This window comes from Dioscorea cayenensis, unplaced genomic scaffold (assembly GCF_009730915.1).
Source record: "Dioscorea cayenensis subsp. rotundata cultivar TDr96_F1 unplaced genomic scaffold, TDr96_F1_v2_PseudoChromosome.rev07_lg8_w22 25.fasta BLBR01001181.1, whole genome shotgun sequence".
Lineage (NCBI taxonomy): Eukaryota > Viridiplantae > Streptophyta > Magnoliopsida > Dioscoreales > Dioscoreaceae > Dioscorea > Dioscorea cayenensis.
Genome location: NW_024087572.1, coordinates 22,810 through 38,305, shown reverse-complemented (window position 1 = coordinate 38,305; position 15,496 = coordinate 22,810). Strand labels below are relative to the sequence as shown.

Sequence of the window (15,496 nt, the reverse complement as noted above, 5' to 3'; positions counted from 1 at the left end):
CCTCACATTTTCCACTCTAACACAAATACAAATGAAGGGTACTATTTTATATACTATTTATCACTCTTTTCCCTCATTTTGCGCCTATCTCTCTCCTCTTCATTTTTACTCTTATTTTATATTATTTTTGTTATTCTTATTTTTTATAATTATTATAAAAATGTACATAGAGATGATTTATCTTTACATATATATTACACCATAAAACGTTCATATCTATGAATGTCTGTATATTCACAAAAATAAGAGAGATGAGAGAGATAAAGAACAAGTGGAGTGGAAAGAGAGTGTACGAATCATATTATATCAAAAATACGAAATATATGAACCATGAATCTTGAATGAAAACTTTTTTTTTTAATACAATTGAACTTTTTACTCGCTGTATATGTTATTTACTAAGACTGTTAGATTATAATCCAACGGTTTAGCACCAGTTTGGTGAGTGTCATGTTTCTAATAGGAAAGTTTGGTAAGTATCTTGTTAGAAATAGTATAACTTAAGGGCTAAGTCTTGGAGCTTATATAAGACCCCTTAGTTTGTAAGGAGAGGGCATCCCTTGCTCCATGTCAAACATCTCTCATCCCATCTTCATGCAATAAATAAGAATCCCTTTTGTGAATACATCTCTCTCTCTCTCTCTCTCTCTCTCTCTCTCTCATCCTAAGCAAGCTTCCGCCCTAACCTTTACTTCACACGGATGATCCAGGAAGTCCGAGTAAGTTGAAAGGCATCCCCAACGTCCACGTCTTCGTCCCCGTCATGACGGCTCTGTAGATTAGTGGTATCAGAGCTATAATTACTTTCCTCAACAACAACCTCAAGTTAATATTCACCATGCAATGGTAAAACCCTTAACGGGGTCCCCAACATGTAGATAGTAAGTTTTATCTTGGCAGTATGACTTTTATTTGATCCATAAACCTTTATTTAAAAATCTAAAAGGAAAATGAGTTTTGTACAGATCTTTTGAAAAAACATATTTTGAGCCTAAAAATGAATCTTTTATATGGAAAAGAGTTAATCTAACTATTATGAAAAGTAAGACAAACTGGAGAACACCAAAAGTACCTGTCAGAAGGACAGGAGGTCCGTTTAGGAGAAACAGAGTGTGGAGGTAAGTCTGAACTCTGAAAGTTGGAAAGGATGAACTCTCACATAATAACAGATAATCATTTTGATTTCAAAAAAATACTCTTCTAAGTAATTATGCAAAATGGAACACTCTGGCTTTGGAAACTAGAGACTCTATAAGGGTGGCCTAGTACCTCAGATAGAGAAAGGCTAGTACACTCTAAGACGGCAAGGTTGAACGAGCCAACAGAAAATGTCCATGGTGAAAGGAAGATAATTTTTCAAAAACCCATAAAAATTAAAAAACCAACAAAAACCAAAAACAAGTTTTTACTTTCAATAAATATAGATCAATTAAAATTATTTGTCAAGTTTAACTTCTATCATATTACATGTTGTGAATCTTATTGTTGCATAAGAATTTCTTTAAATACTCTTATTTACTGCAAAGTAGAAGTAGATTATATTTTCTGCAAATTTTATTTCAGTTTAATATAAATATTATCGCAAAAAACATAAAAATAAAATAAACCAAATTTTATTTTATTGCAACAAAAATAAAAAACAGAAAATATAACAACAAAAAATATTAAATCAACAATATCAATAAAAATATCAAACAAATAAACAAATATTAAAACATCAATGAATCAAATCATTAAAGAAGTAATATAAAAAATAATTATAATACAAGCAATAAGTATCATAATAACAATATCTGTCTTAATTACTAGTATAATATCATTAAGAAAATTTAATATCTTAAAATGAAAAATATTCATATAAAGGCAATAAAACTAATATATAAAATATTAAAGTTGTTAAAGTTAGCAATACAAATTATAGAAGAAATAATATATTAACATAATCATAAAAACAAAAATGGATTTAATTATTAAGAAATTAAATAATTTAGAAACACAATTATTAAAATTAGAAACTATCTTATCCAATCTAGACTACGTAAAAAACAGTATAAAAGAAAAAAAAAATCGTAAAAACGAAATAGATGACTTATGTAATCAAGTAAAAAATATTCAATTAGGAACAAATCAAAAACTAGAAAACCAATAATGCCATTTAAAACAAAAAACTAGAAAACCAATAATGCCATTTAAAACTAGAAGAATTGTACAAATTTGGAATATTTGAAACAAAAACAAAAATATATGAACATTATGATGAAATAGAAATATGTTATACAAGTGATGATAAACAAATTATATTAGATTTAATAACGGAAGAATCATATAATAAACTCATAGCATCATGCTATACACTAATCCATCTAGGCCTAATAATGTTAGGAGTAATAAGATTACATAGAAAAGAATTAGGAACAAGAATTTTAGTAAACTTAATAGATATAAAACAAATTAAAAATATGACAAAAGCAACTATAGAATCCATGGAATTAAATATCAATTATGATCATCCAAAAATAATTTATATGACCCCAGACTTTCTAGTTCCACTAGAAACATTTTATAAATATATAAAATTAGTAATAAATTCAAAAGGTTACACCATGATCTCAAATGCATCAAATCTAATAATAACAAAAACATTAACAGGACAATTGACAAACAGCTGTAGAATTAAGCAAAATTATTTCTAGAAAACCAAGGACTAAAAGGAATAGAAGGAAAATTTTATTCATCAGAAGTATTAGAAGAAAGTGAATGAAACATCCAACCTATAGATATTTAAACAACATCAAATAGACCAGGTAATGCAGAAATTTATGAAAATATTGATGGTAGTACAAGCATAAGAATTATAGACTATAAAAATAAAGACATAAAAATAGAAGAACTCCAAGAATAAAATGGATTTAATATATATATAACAGATCCAGAATTAATTGAAAAACAATTAAAACCATTAAGGAAATATTTAGGTAATATAAATACAACTATAACATATCAAATATAACAAAGAAGAGCAATTTCGTTAATATGTGTTAAAAATTATGTAACAATGAAACAATTTTATCAAATAAGCTCATAAATACTAATAGAAACTAAAACTGTAAAATATGATAATCAAGGAAATTGGATATGGAATATAAAACATATACCAAGAAAAGAATTATATCTATTAGAACATCAACAAAGAACAATCAGATTAAATAAATGGAAAAAATCCCTAGAAGAACAATTTAAATTTATTGAAAGTTGTTATACATGAAAGATTTAATAGATTCAACATATATGACCTTAATAGATACCTTAATAAGTAACTCAATCAAATATACAATAAAAGATAATAGAAGTCTAAAAGAAGAAATAAAAGCAAGACAATGCTTGTGGTTAAAAAGAGTTAAAAGATATATAACTTTAAGGGATCAAATCCATTATCAAGCAGAATCATTAATAGAAGTAAGAATTAAATCAAAAGAAAAAGATGAAAATAATAAATCTATTTGGAAACCAACAAAAATAAAATATAATGATTTTCACCAAGATTAATATTTAAAAGATCAACATAGATTATGGAATTACAGATCAAGATTAAGAAATGAATATGATTCCATAAATATTTGTTATGATTAAAAAAATAAAATGAATAAAAAAACTTAAAATCTAGATATAAATCCCAAATATCTATTAGAACAATATAACTAAGTTGAAAATTTTGAAAAATGTGAACATAAATTTGAACCATTTAAAATAAATTATAAAACAAAATGTGATAAATGCTATAAATTCCACATAACAAGACATAGAGTAACATGCTTAAAATGTGAATTATAATTATGTAGGAAGTGTGTATTAGATTTATGCAATTTTACTTTTGAAGAACAAAAAATAGAAAAGCCAAATAATAAATTCAGACAAGATAAAGAAATAATTGAACAATTATTAAAAAGAATCAAAACTCTTGAAGAAGAAGTTGATAATTTAAAAGAAAAATTAAGAAATAAGAAAGAACAAAGTAAAGGAAAAGGTATAATTATTCAAGAACAAAATATAATACAAGAAGAAGGGAACATTTTAGATAAATCATTAGAAAAATATGATGACTAAGAAAAGAAAAATAGATAAGGAAAATACTATAGAATTAGAAACAATGATTAAAGAATTGAAAGAATTCAAAGACAAAATAATATTGAAATATCACATAACCCATTCTAGAAGTAAAATTGTAAATTCATTACAAAATACTATAGACTTAATCACAAAAAGAAAAAGAAGACTTTATGGAGAAAATAATGAAATAAGAGAGAAAAATTAACAATATCACAAAAAATTACAAAAATGGAAAAAGAAATAAAAGAAATACAAAAGAATATAAAACAGTGGGAAATGAATAACTACCTAAAACAACAAGAAACAATAAACTTCCCATTTTTACAACAAGAATTTAACATCTGCCCATCTCCCTCTTTGAATCTAGGAATAGAAGTCTCACAACAAACTGAATCTCCATTATTCTTATCCCTTTGGGAAACATGTAATTTGAACATTGCCCCATAGTTTGTCTATTCGCATTAGAGAAAACTGTAACTGCAAAACCAGCAGGTTCATATGCGTTTTCTTTAATTGTGGAAACTATGTAACTAAATCCCTAAAAAGAAAATAAATAGACAAAGGTTTGTTCATCTGAATAATGAGAGCTGTGGCTACAAAACCAGTAGGTCCATATGCGTCCCTTGTTATGGTGAAAACCTGGCTATCTTCAAACCTCAACGACATGCAATGCATGTAAATTTATTTAAACTAACAAGTTTATTTTTTACAGAAATGACAGGCAAAAATTTCTATAATCAACCATCTTCTCATGAACCTCAATTAAACCTTCTAATATTTCCTCCAACCTCCACCTTAAAATTCAGAACACAAGCCAACTTAAACCTGTCACAACAAGTCATTCTTGATAACCTTTGGGCCAATAAACATGACCCAAAAACTCTCATCTCCTTATTTCACTCCTTAGCAAAATATTTCCATCAGACAAATGAAAAAACCCAAAATTCACATCATTTACCATTACCTGAAACACTTAGTGTAAAGTCCTCTTTGAAACCCCAAACACTTGACTACATGGTAGAACAAGAAAAGAAAATCAAACCATTGGAAGTTGAAATATCTCAAAAGAATGAAGAAATAATCAAGATACAAGCTCAACTCCAAGAAGTTACAAAAGAAGCTGAAGATATGAACAAAATCATATTAGAAGAAAGAAGGTAAAAAATGGAAAAATTCGAATTGTTTTCTGAACCAATAGAAGAAGTAAAACAATTCATCTTCAAGAAAGTAATGGCATCACAATATGATCAATTTATCTCTGAGCAAGAAGTATTAAGGTAACTAGCAAAAGAAGAAATTCTTCTAGCAGGATTTGCAATAGCAGGAAATGTGTTCAGAGAGCTAGCACACAAAGATACTGAATGTCAATGTGAATAAGGTTTCACTACAGTAAAATGTTCCTTAGATATGTCCCAATGGCTTGATCAAAAAATTAATGGCGTCCAGATAAAAGCCATCAACCTCTTTAAACATGGTTACCTGTCCAGAATAATGCTGACAAATCTAGAGCAAGCAAATTTTTTAAATGATTACTAGCAACTGATACATCTACTCCATAAGTTCTTCAAAGCTCTTGGACCATCAAATTGATGGGTACATAAATTTAGAATTAAATTCAATCCCTCCTTGTTATGATGAAGGCTATCTGGATAAAGCAAGGCATCATATCAAAATCACTCTTTTTCGCCATCATAAACCTGAGCAAGAAAAGATAACCCCTATCCGATTAGAAGATATGATCATTCCATGAGATATTAAAAGACAAATGAAGCTATGACGAGCATGTACAATCTCTACTGATTGGAAAAGAAGTTACCCCACAATTACTGACAACCAAAGGTGTGAAATGGTGCTAGAAACAAAAATCATGAAGGTATATGTTGACCAGTACATGTTCCTCATATACTATCCTTTTCCAAGTCTTATTTCACAAATGTCAGCTACTAAACTACACATGAAACAAGTCTGCTCATGAACAAGAGAGTATCGCTTTGGAGATTATTCAAGACTAAGTATCCCAGCAGATATACTGATGCTAGCAAGTCCAGATGAATCTCCCAAACGTTTGGATAATATTAATGAACAAAATCTAGCCAACATGATGGAAGGCTAGGAAAACCTTTATTATTTAGATTCCTAACTATCACATATTACAGCATTTTGGTGGACTGAAGCAGTATTGTTTATTTTTACTATGTAAAGGAGTCGGTGTTTTGTTTTTTTAGTGTGTAAAATATGTTTGTAACTGTAGCAATAGTAGTTTTACTGTTGAAGTTTGGTAAGTGTCATGTTTGTAATAGGAAGGTTTGGTAAGTGTCTTGTTATAAATAATATGACTTAAGGGCTAAGTCTTGGAGCATATATAAGGCCCCTTAGTTTGTAAGGAGAAGACATCCCTTGTTCCATGCCAAACACCTCTCCTCCCATCTTCATGCAATAAATAAAGATTCCCTTGTTCCATGCTAAACACCTCTCCTCCCATCTTCATGAAATAAATAAAAATCCCTTTGTGACTACATCTCTCTCTCATGCATCCCTCTCCCCCTACTCTCTCATCTTAAGCAAGCTTCTGCTCTAACCTTTACTTCACCTGGATGATCCAGGAAGTCCGAGTAAGTTGAAAGGCATCCCCAACGTCCACGTCTTCGTCCCCGTCATGACGGCTCTGTAGACTAGTGGTATCAGAGCTATAATTACTTTCCTCAACAACAACCTCAAGTTAATATTCACCATACAATGGTAAAACCCTTAACGGGGTCCCCAACATGTAGACAGTAAGTTTTATCTTGGCAGTATGACTTTTATTTGATCCATAAACCTTTATTTAAAAATCTAAAAGGAAAATGAGTTTTGATACGGATCTTTGAAAAAAATATTTTTGAGCCTAAAACGAATATTTTATATGGAAAAGAGTTAATCTAACTATTATGAAGAGTAGCATAAACCCGAGAATCTTGAAAAGTACCATCGGAAGGGACGAGAGGTCCGTTAGGGGAAACAGTAGTGGAGGTAAGTCTGAACTCTGAAAGTTGGAAAGGATGAACTCTCACATAATAAAAGATAATCATTTTGATTGCAAAAAATTACTCTTCTAAGTAATTATGCAAAGTGGAACACTCAGGCTTTGGAAACTGGAGACTCTATAAGGGTGCCCTAATACCTCAGACAGGGAAAGGTTAGTACACTCTAAGACGGTAAAGTTGAATGAGCCAATAGAGAATGTCCATGGTAAAAGGAAGATAATTTTTCAAAAACCCATAAAAATTAAAAAACTAACAAAAACCAAAAACAAGTTTTACTTTCTATGGATCAATTAAAGTTATTTGTCAAGTTTAACTTCTATCATATTACTTGTGTGGATCTTGTTGTTACATAAGAATTTCTTTAAATACTCTTATTTACTGCAAAGTAGAAGTAGATTATGTTTTTTGCAATAATATTTATATAAAACTGAATTATGATTTGAAGAGAGCTATATATATATATATATATATATAAATAAATTTAATTTTTAAAATTTTTAATATATGCTCATAAATTTGGACGAAATCTTATCTCTGGTTTGTTGCTGCAGCCTCTCATGGACTCTTCGCTGCACTCGTTGCCATCGGCTCTTAGGCTGCACCGCGCTTCCTTATCCTGCTCCACCAGCAAGCCCTGGCTCCTCTCCTCCTTTGCCAGGCCATACAAGACCACGCGGAGGAAATGGTCTCCTCCTCTCTTTGCTTTCCTGAGACCTTCCCCAGTCCCCCTTCATGGTGAGTTAGCTCGTCATGCATCTGAATGTCTGTCTATATGTTTGTTCAAAATCAAATTTTTGTTTCTAACTTCTTTTGATTTCTAAAAAAATAATTGTTGCTTTTCAATTCATGGATTCGCTGTATTCATAGCCGATCGTTTTGTAGCCTCTGGAAGCCAGTCAAGTGTGGGAATTAGTTCTGAAACTAAGGAATGGGCCCTTCAAGGTACGTCGATCGTTTGGTTTTCTTTCCCCCCATCTTAAATGAGTAGTAATCTGAAGTTTATATTGAAGTATTTGAAGAAATTCCCAAAAAAGTTGAAATCTTTGAACTGCCTAGCTAAGGATGTCAATTGGTTTGCTTTGCATTGTTGTCTTGATTTTACATTTTACTGCATCTTCTTCGTTGAATTATCTGATTGAAAGTAAAACCTTTGTGTGTTATCCAGATATGAGTTGAAAGATGTTTTTGATTTCTAATGGCAGATTTCTATAGTTTGAGGAAGGATGTTGAAACTAGTGCAGAACGGGTTGAAGAAGTAAGGGCTTCTGCTGGTTTGGAACGATTGGAAGGTGATCTTACTCTCTTGGAGGAAAAGGCTGCAGATAGTTCTTTGTGGGATGATCCACCAAAAGCGCAAAAATTACTTCTTGCCTTGACTGATGTCAAAGATAAAATGAAGTTGCTTTCGGATTTCAAATCCCAGGTTAGAAATTTTATTTAATCTTGGTCAAGCATTTTGAAGGTGTGCTATTTAGAGCTGTCCTATGATTTATGTCCAAAATAGCTACAAACCTTGTAAGGGCATTTCAGTTAAATACAATCTCAGCATCTTGGCATTAATCTTTCTTCCTGTGCCTGTGTTTTACCTGAGAGATTACATGTGTAGATCCTTAAGGTGGACTACTTTGAACTTGCTCTGTATTGGTCACTTATATGTATTCGTCATGTTGACAAACTATAAAATATTCGATTAGATTCTGGTGCTTAAATATGATCATATTGTTGTTTTAAGAATTCAATTTTATGTATTTGCGTCATGTTTTTTTGTGTGGGAGGATTATCCTGAGTTTATGTACATGCTCTTACCCTTATGCAACACACATAAAATGCACAGTTCAAAATGGCCATTGGCGGCTATATTTGAAGTTCTTTATGTAATTATCAAGCAAGTTATGTTGATCTCTAATCTCGTGGTGCATGTCCTGAGCAGGTGGAAGAAGCTGAAACAATAGTGAAACTTACTGAGGAGTTAGACTCTATTGATGCTGGGCTTCTAGAAGAGGCCTCAAAGATTATTCAAGAACTAAACAAAGCTTTGGATCGATATGAGTTAACACAGCTTCTGTCTGGACCTTATGACAAGGAAGGTGCTGTAGTCACTATCACTGCAGGTGCTGGGGGAACTGATGCTCAGGTAAATGCCATAATGGGGGAAATTGATAAAGCTATTGATGATATGTAAATAACAGTCTCTTTCATTAAAACAAAATTCCTCTTTCCTCCAAAATACAATTCAATCAAAGTAGTGGAAGTAAAAAATAAAAATGGAAACATTAGGTCTGTTCGTTTGTTTGCTCCCATTGTGTTGGTCTAGAAAGCCTAAAAGTTTAGATCTTTGTGCTTGTTTCATGCAGCTTTGTATGCATATATGAATGCTTTATTATGAGAATGTCAATTTCTCATTTGTATGGCATTTTGTAAATGTTCAGTATACAACCAGAAAGCTCATTGTTCTTTTTGTTGGCGTTGACACTGATGCTTTTTCCAAGCCTTCAAATGTTTATGAATTGCATTTCAGACCCCTTTGATATAATTAGCTCAAATCTTCAATAAGTTAACATTTCCACCACTGTGGTAGAATGGGTTTTCAGGAATTCACATCTCAACTATATTACCTATTAAATGTTGTTCTTCTGGTAAATCGTGAATAAGGCTTAGCCATGGACTGTGTATTTCTTTTCAAGTCCCATCTTATAAGCTTCAGACAGAACTTCAGAAGTGATGGAAGGGATTTATCATTAAATTCCAAAAATACAGAAAGAAGGAATTTGTTGATGGAACCTTTGGATCTAGGAGAAGATTGTAAACCAGTTTAGAAATTCATGTTGATCATTCCAATTTCCAAGTCAGTAATTAGTCATTTTGATCTTTTAAATCAAAATTAGCAATTATTCTTTGCATATGCTGGAATTATGTTATTGTGAAATGGTTTTAGTGTCTTGTTTCCTTAATGTTATGTTAAAATCTTTGAGCATTATCTCCAGAGCAGGACTGGGCAGACATGCTACTCAGAATGTATGTAAGATGGGGTGAGCAGCAGCGTTACAAGACAATGGTGGTAGAGAAATCTCCAGGAGAAGAAGCTGGAATTAAATCAGCTACAATTGAGATTGAAGGTCGATATGTTTATGGCTATTTATCAGGAGAAAAGGGAACACATCGTATTGTTCGACAATCTCCATTCAATTCTAAAGGTCTTCGCCAGGTATCACCCAAAGTCTGTTCCCAGTTAACAGTACTTCTTCTCTGGCTAAGTACTAAATTATATTAACTCTTTGTTGGAATGATGATGTACAATTTTAACCTTGAAGTTAGAGATAACACTTATGATAATTATTACAAACAATGATTAGAGTCATTTTGAAACTTTATGTTGCCAATTATGTGACACAATGGAAATGTGTGCAGGCCAAAATTGATTCTATGTGCACTGCTAGAATTACGTCTTTCTCTTTAATTGTTTCAAATGTGAAATCAAGACTTCATTGGATATAGATACCTGTTGAGGAATGAAGAATGATATGAGTACTAACGTTGTCTATTTTGATATACTTGTAGACAAGCTTTGCTGGCATTGAAGTCATGCCCCTTCTGCCTGAAGAATCATTGGATGTTGAGATACCTGAAGAGGACCTGGAAATCAGCTATTCTAGAGCAGGTGGAAAAGGAGGTCAGAATGTGAACAAAGTCGAAACAGCAGTGCGTATTGTTCACATTCCGACTGGTGTCACAGTGCGTTGCACAGGTTTGTTTAATCATTTAATTGCAAATCATTGTTCTTATCATGCTTTATGTTGAAGATATTCATCTCCTGGATCAACACCTGAGAGTCTGAGAATATTGATTTACAGCATGGAAACAAAGACTTAGTTCACATACCTTTTAGATTTTCTTTTGAGATTTAGAAATTTATTTTTTGGCAATGCTTAGATTTTTCGAAATGATTGGTAGGATTGATGCAAGAATATGTACCCGCTTAGTCAATTCGACCCATAAGGTTAACCTTATCTTATGGGAGACTTGGACTTGTATATTCATATCCAATTATTAGTTACTGTAATACTCCTTTGATACTAATTAGTCTTCCTAATCACATTGTAATAAAACCAATTAACCATGTAATAAAACCAATTAACCAAAGCTCAGATACCATGTTAGATATATTCATAATCATATTTATTAACTTAACCAATATGGGACTATCAATTACAAGAATACTAATGACCGCTAATAGAGGTTTTTATCTTGTTTACCGACCAGAGGAGAGGTCTCAATTGGCGAACAAGATCAAAGCGCTGAGCCGGTTGAAAGCCAAACTTCTTGTGATAGCAGAAGAGCAACGTGCTTCGGAAATAAAACAGATCAGAGGGGATGCTGTAAAGGCTGAATGGGGGCAGCAAATACGAAATTATGTCTTCCACCCTTACAAGCTTGTTAAAGACGTGCGAACGGGTCATGAAACATCGGACATTGCCTCTGTAATGGATGGAAACTTGGAGTCATTCATCAAAGCCTACCTCAAGTACAAGTACGCAACATCGATGAGTGAAGAAAGCTTGAAATGACATAAATTCATCGGTAACCCTTTCTGTACTGTAACTTCATTGATGAATTATCTGTAGATTGTATTGAAATCCTTAGAGTGTGATTCCGATCATTTTTTTTAAGTTTGTAATTTTCACTCACAAAACATGTTTCATTTGGCTAGTTCAATTTTCAGGCTTGCTTGAGTTTTTATATATCTATCCTTGTAATATCTTGATATTCTATATATATATATATATATATATGCATACTTGTAAAGTTTCTCCTTCTTCTTTGATATATTAAAGTAATTTTGCAGGAATTTATGATACAGATATTTATGTATGTATGTATGAATGAATGGTGAAACTTGATGTAAGGATAATTTTAGGATTTTGTATGTATTTATATTGATATTTTCTCAGATGAACATGCATTCTTTGGTTAATGGACCCTTTGACATATAAGGATTCAATATATATTAAAATGCACCTCTCATTATAGAACTGCACTTTTATATTCAATTTATAAATTAAAAAAAAAAAGTGATTTTACAGATTTGCTAAATAGATACAAAGGATTTTTATTGTTTAATATTATGTGGTTTCTCCTGTTAATAAAAGAAAATCATTAATGGTGTTAATTCTTTTTTTTATTTTGAATAAAATTATTAATTCACTTAAAAACTGGTTCATATAGCATAAAAATATATATTTTTTATTTATTAATTTGTGAAACCAAATGTTGTTTTTTTTTTAAAAAAAAAATTCCAAATATTTATCCACATATTGGCTGAATCAACAGTCAACTGCCACTTTTAGACACATCCCTCTTTCATTGGAGGGTAAAGCTGTCTTTTTAACAAGCTATCTCTTCCATTTTTATTACTTATTTATTTTTATTTTATTGCTTTTTGACATGGCCCGTAATTAATAATAATTAGAAGGATGAGAAGATAAGGGTCCCCACCTTGTCCAAATGATTTTAACTTAATCCTTTTTGGTTTAGTGGTAAGACAATGATCCAAACTAATTAGTCTAATGATTAATTAACAGAAAATGATTAAGTCAATGTTCATAACTTAATTAAGTCTAATGCATAGCATTCTTTTTCATTCACAAGCCACCATCATTTATATCATTCACATGATTCCTCTCATGCTCTTACTTCCAAACCATCATTAAAAAAAAAGGGTAAGATATTTCATAAAACTATTAATTCACAATAACCCAATTTAAATTTGCATCTTCACTTATTTTACAAAATAAATGAGATTAAATTTTTTTTTATGTGAATGATCATATTTAATAATAATTTATTTGTCATGTATCCTTCTTGATCAAAGAAGCCAATAATAAATATAATATATATATATATATATATATATATATGAACATATGGTGTTCCTACACAAGTGTTTGGGTTGGCCACCCTCACATGCTTCCCCTTCACGCTGCTATCAAAATTACCAAATGATTAATTTAAGATAAAATAATTTATAAGTCCTTGGAAGATTACGACTTTTCTGAGCAATTCCCAGGCATAAAATTTTTCATAATTTTTAGACCATTATTTTTGATTTTTTTTAATCTTTATCATATTAGTAGTTTTTATAATATTAAAAATACCCTTATCTCATGAATTTTGATCCGGTGGACTCGGTTCCGTAATAACTACTATGGAACAAAGACGTGGCTCATTTTTAACCATGGATTTATAAATTTTATTGTTTTTTATTATATAATCTAGGGATAAATTGGTAATTATCTTAAAATATTCATGTCTTTTACTTTAGAAGTTATTAAATCGAGGCAATCTAACGGCTGAGATCAAGTCACATCTTGGTTTTATAGTACCTATCATGGAACCGGTTCCGTGGGATTATCTTAGCACAAAACTCGCTCTCCTCATTGTTGGCACATGGCCAATAATATGGGGTGAACTCACCATCTTTTCAGTCCTATAGCACCAGAGATGTCGCATTTGCTATTAAAGTTAATTTGTATATTCCCTCAATTCTGAAATACTAGTTATTTTAAGAAAATAATTGTTCCATAATAGTTGTTGATTTATAATACTAACGCAATATTTATTTATTATTTATTTTATCAAATTTTATTATTCTTTCATTTTTTAAATTATATAATCAAAGAGAGTTATACTCATAGTCTCAAGAAAAGATATGGTTCCAAAAAATAGATAATTTAGTACTTTGATTAAATTTTTATTTTAAATTTTACTAAATTGAATAATATCTTAATTCTTATGCAAAATTTTTAAATATCATGGAGGGAGTATTAGATAAAAAAGAATTATTAGATAAAAAAGAATTAAATATCTAATTTTTTAATTAAATTTGATTCAATAGGAGTTGTGATTGTTCAGTAATTTCATATATGCTCTTATAAATACTTATTCTATTACTTAAATTTAAATAATAAAAAATTATAATTGATAAATTTTTTGACAGGGCATCAAATTATGACATTTTCTCATTTTGGGTCCAAACTTCACTTTGAATCAAAATGGTTATTTAACTTCAATTTTGTTTTAACAGGTGGTTACCCATGAGATCCAGTCTTTTAGTTTATGATGTAAATGTCAGAAATTCTCTGTTAAGACATATATGATACACTATTGGTTGGCAATTCCATCTCATTTGCTGATAGAGAAATTCTAACATTAGATTATAAAAAATAAATCAAATTCTTTTATGTGACCACTTAGTGAAATAAAATTAAAGTTGGATAATCATTTTTTATTCAAATTAAAATTTACACCTAAAAATAAAAGAAGTTTATAGTTTGATATCGTATAAAAAAATTTATCCAAATTATAACAATTACATTCAAATGCTTGGAACAATCATTTGAAGAGCCACAACTATTCCAAATAAAGATTATAAAAGGCGTGCAATTTTAGAATTTAAGACACTAATTTTCTTCCTTGTTTATATAATTTTTTTTAGAGTTTAAACTCAAATTTTGTTGTCTATATTTTCTTAGTTTTGTCATATTCTAGAGATGATTTTCTATTATCCAATAGAAAACTCTTTCAATGGAGTAAAATAGACATTAACGAAAACATTCACACTCCTAATATTAAATTTGATTTCTCTTAAATTATTTTTCTAATTGGTCTGGTTGTGGTTGAGGTTGCGGTGAGAAAAAGTAAGAATCATTTACTAATGTCATATAAAAATTGAATTTAAAAATAATAAATTATTTGAAAAGCAGGGATTATTCATGAAATTGAAAGAATTAGGGGGATCTTATCATAATTTAACATATCTGTACAAGCAATTAAATGAATCCAAGATAATTGCAACTATTTTAAAGACACATAATATCTATATAGGCCCCATTATATTCTCTTACAAATGCTTTTCCCTAATTTTTTTTTTTTTGGAAATATAAGATTTTTATTTAGAAACAATGAATGGTTTCAAACTATGGGGTCATCTTTTGGTGCAATTTACAAGTTATTTTTTATAGTTCTAATTGTATGCAACATAAGAAACAATAATCATCTTTTAATAGTTTACATTAACAAGATTGTACTTAAGCTCAGTATATAAATAAATGTTTAAATTAAATGGAAAAGAAAAGTAAGCTAAAATTTTTAATTTAGAGTTTTATCAAATTTGAAAAGTAAATTTTAATTGCTAATAAATATTTATTTATATTTATTATTTTTTTAGACAATAGATTTGAGGTTGCAAATCACACCCACAAACTGTGATATGTAATCACTAATTTTTTCAAGAATTTTTGAATATGAAATCTTTAAAAGACATACTTTCAATTTTTTTTTATATAATACTGCTAGGTTATAAGTGTTTA

General features: G+C 30.0%; 1 protein-coding gene across 2 annotated transcripts; it reads left to right on the top strand.

Annotated features, from left to right (window-relative positions):
- Nucleotides 1-7,648: 7,648 nt before the first annotated feature.
- LOC120255741 (peptide chain release factor PrfB1, chloroplastic) lies at nt 7,649-11,886 on the top strand. 2 transcript variants are annotated; one of them, XM_039263501.1, is made up of 7 exons: nt 7,649-7,865; nt 8,013-8,072; nt 8,333-8,553; nt 9,061-9,264; nt 10,120-10,335; nt 10,689-10,875; nt 11,391-11,886. In XM_039263501.1, exons 1-7 carry the CDS (start codon nt 7,688-7,690, stop codon nt 11,693-11,695), a joined length of 1,371 nt encoding a protein of 456 aa, XP_039119435.1. In that variant the 5' UTR covers nt 7,649-7,687; the 3' UTR covers nt 11,696-11,886. The 2 variants fall into 2 exon arrangements, with proteins under 2 accessions (XP_039119435.1, XP_039119434.1); XM_039263500.1 differs by having other exon boundaries at nt 7,998-8,072.
- The last annotated feature ends 3,610 nt before the right edge of the window (nt 11,887-15,496 follow it).

Coding starts and splice junctions, on each gene's coding strand:
- LOC120255741 (XM_039263500.1), top strand. CDS start 7,688: ATGGACTCTTCGCTGCACTCGTTGCCATCGGCTCTTAGGCTGCACCGC. Junction 7,866..7,997: donor TTCCCCAGTCCCCCTTCATG/GTGAGTTAGCTC, acceptor CTGTATTCATAG/CCGATCGTTTTGTAGCCTCT. Junction 8,073..8,332: donor TAAGGAATGGGCCCTTCAAG/GTACGTCGATCG, acceptor TTCTAATGGCAG/ATTTCTATAGTTTGAGGAAG.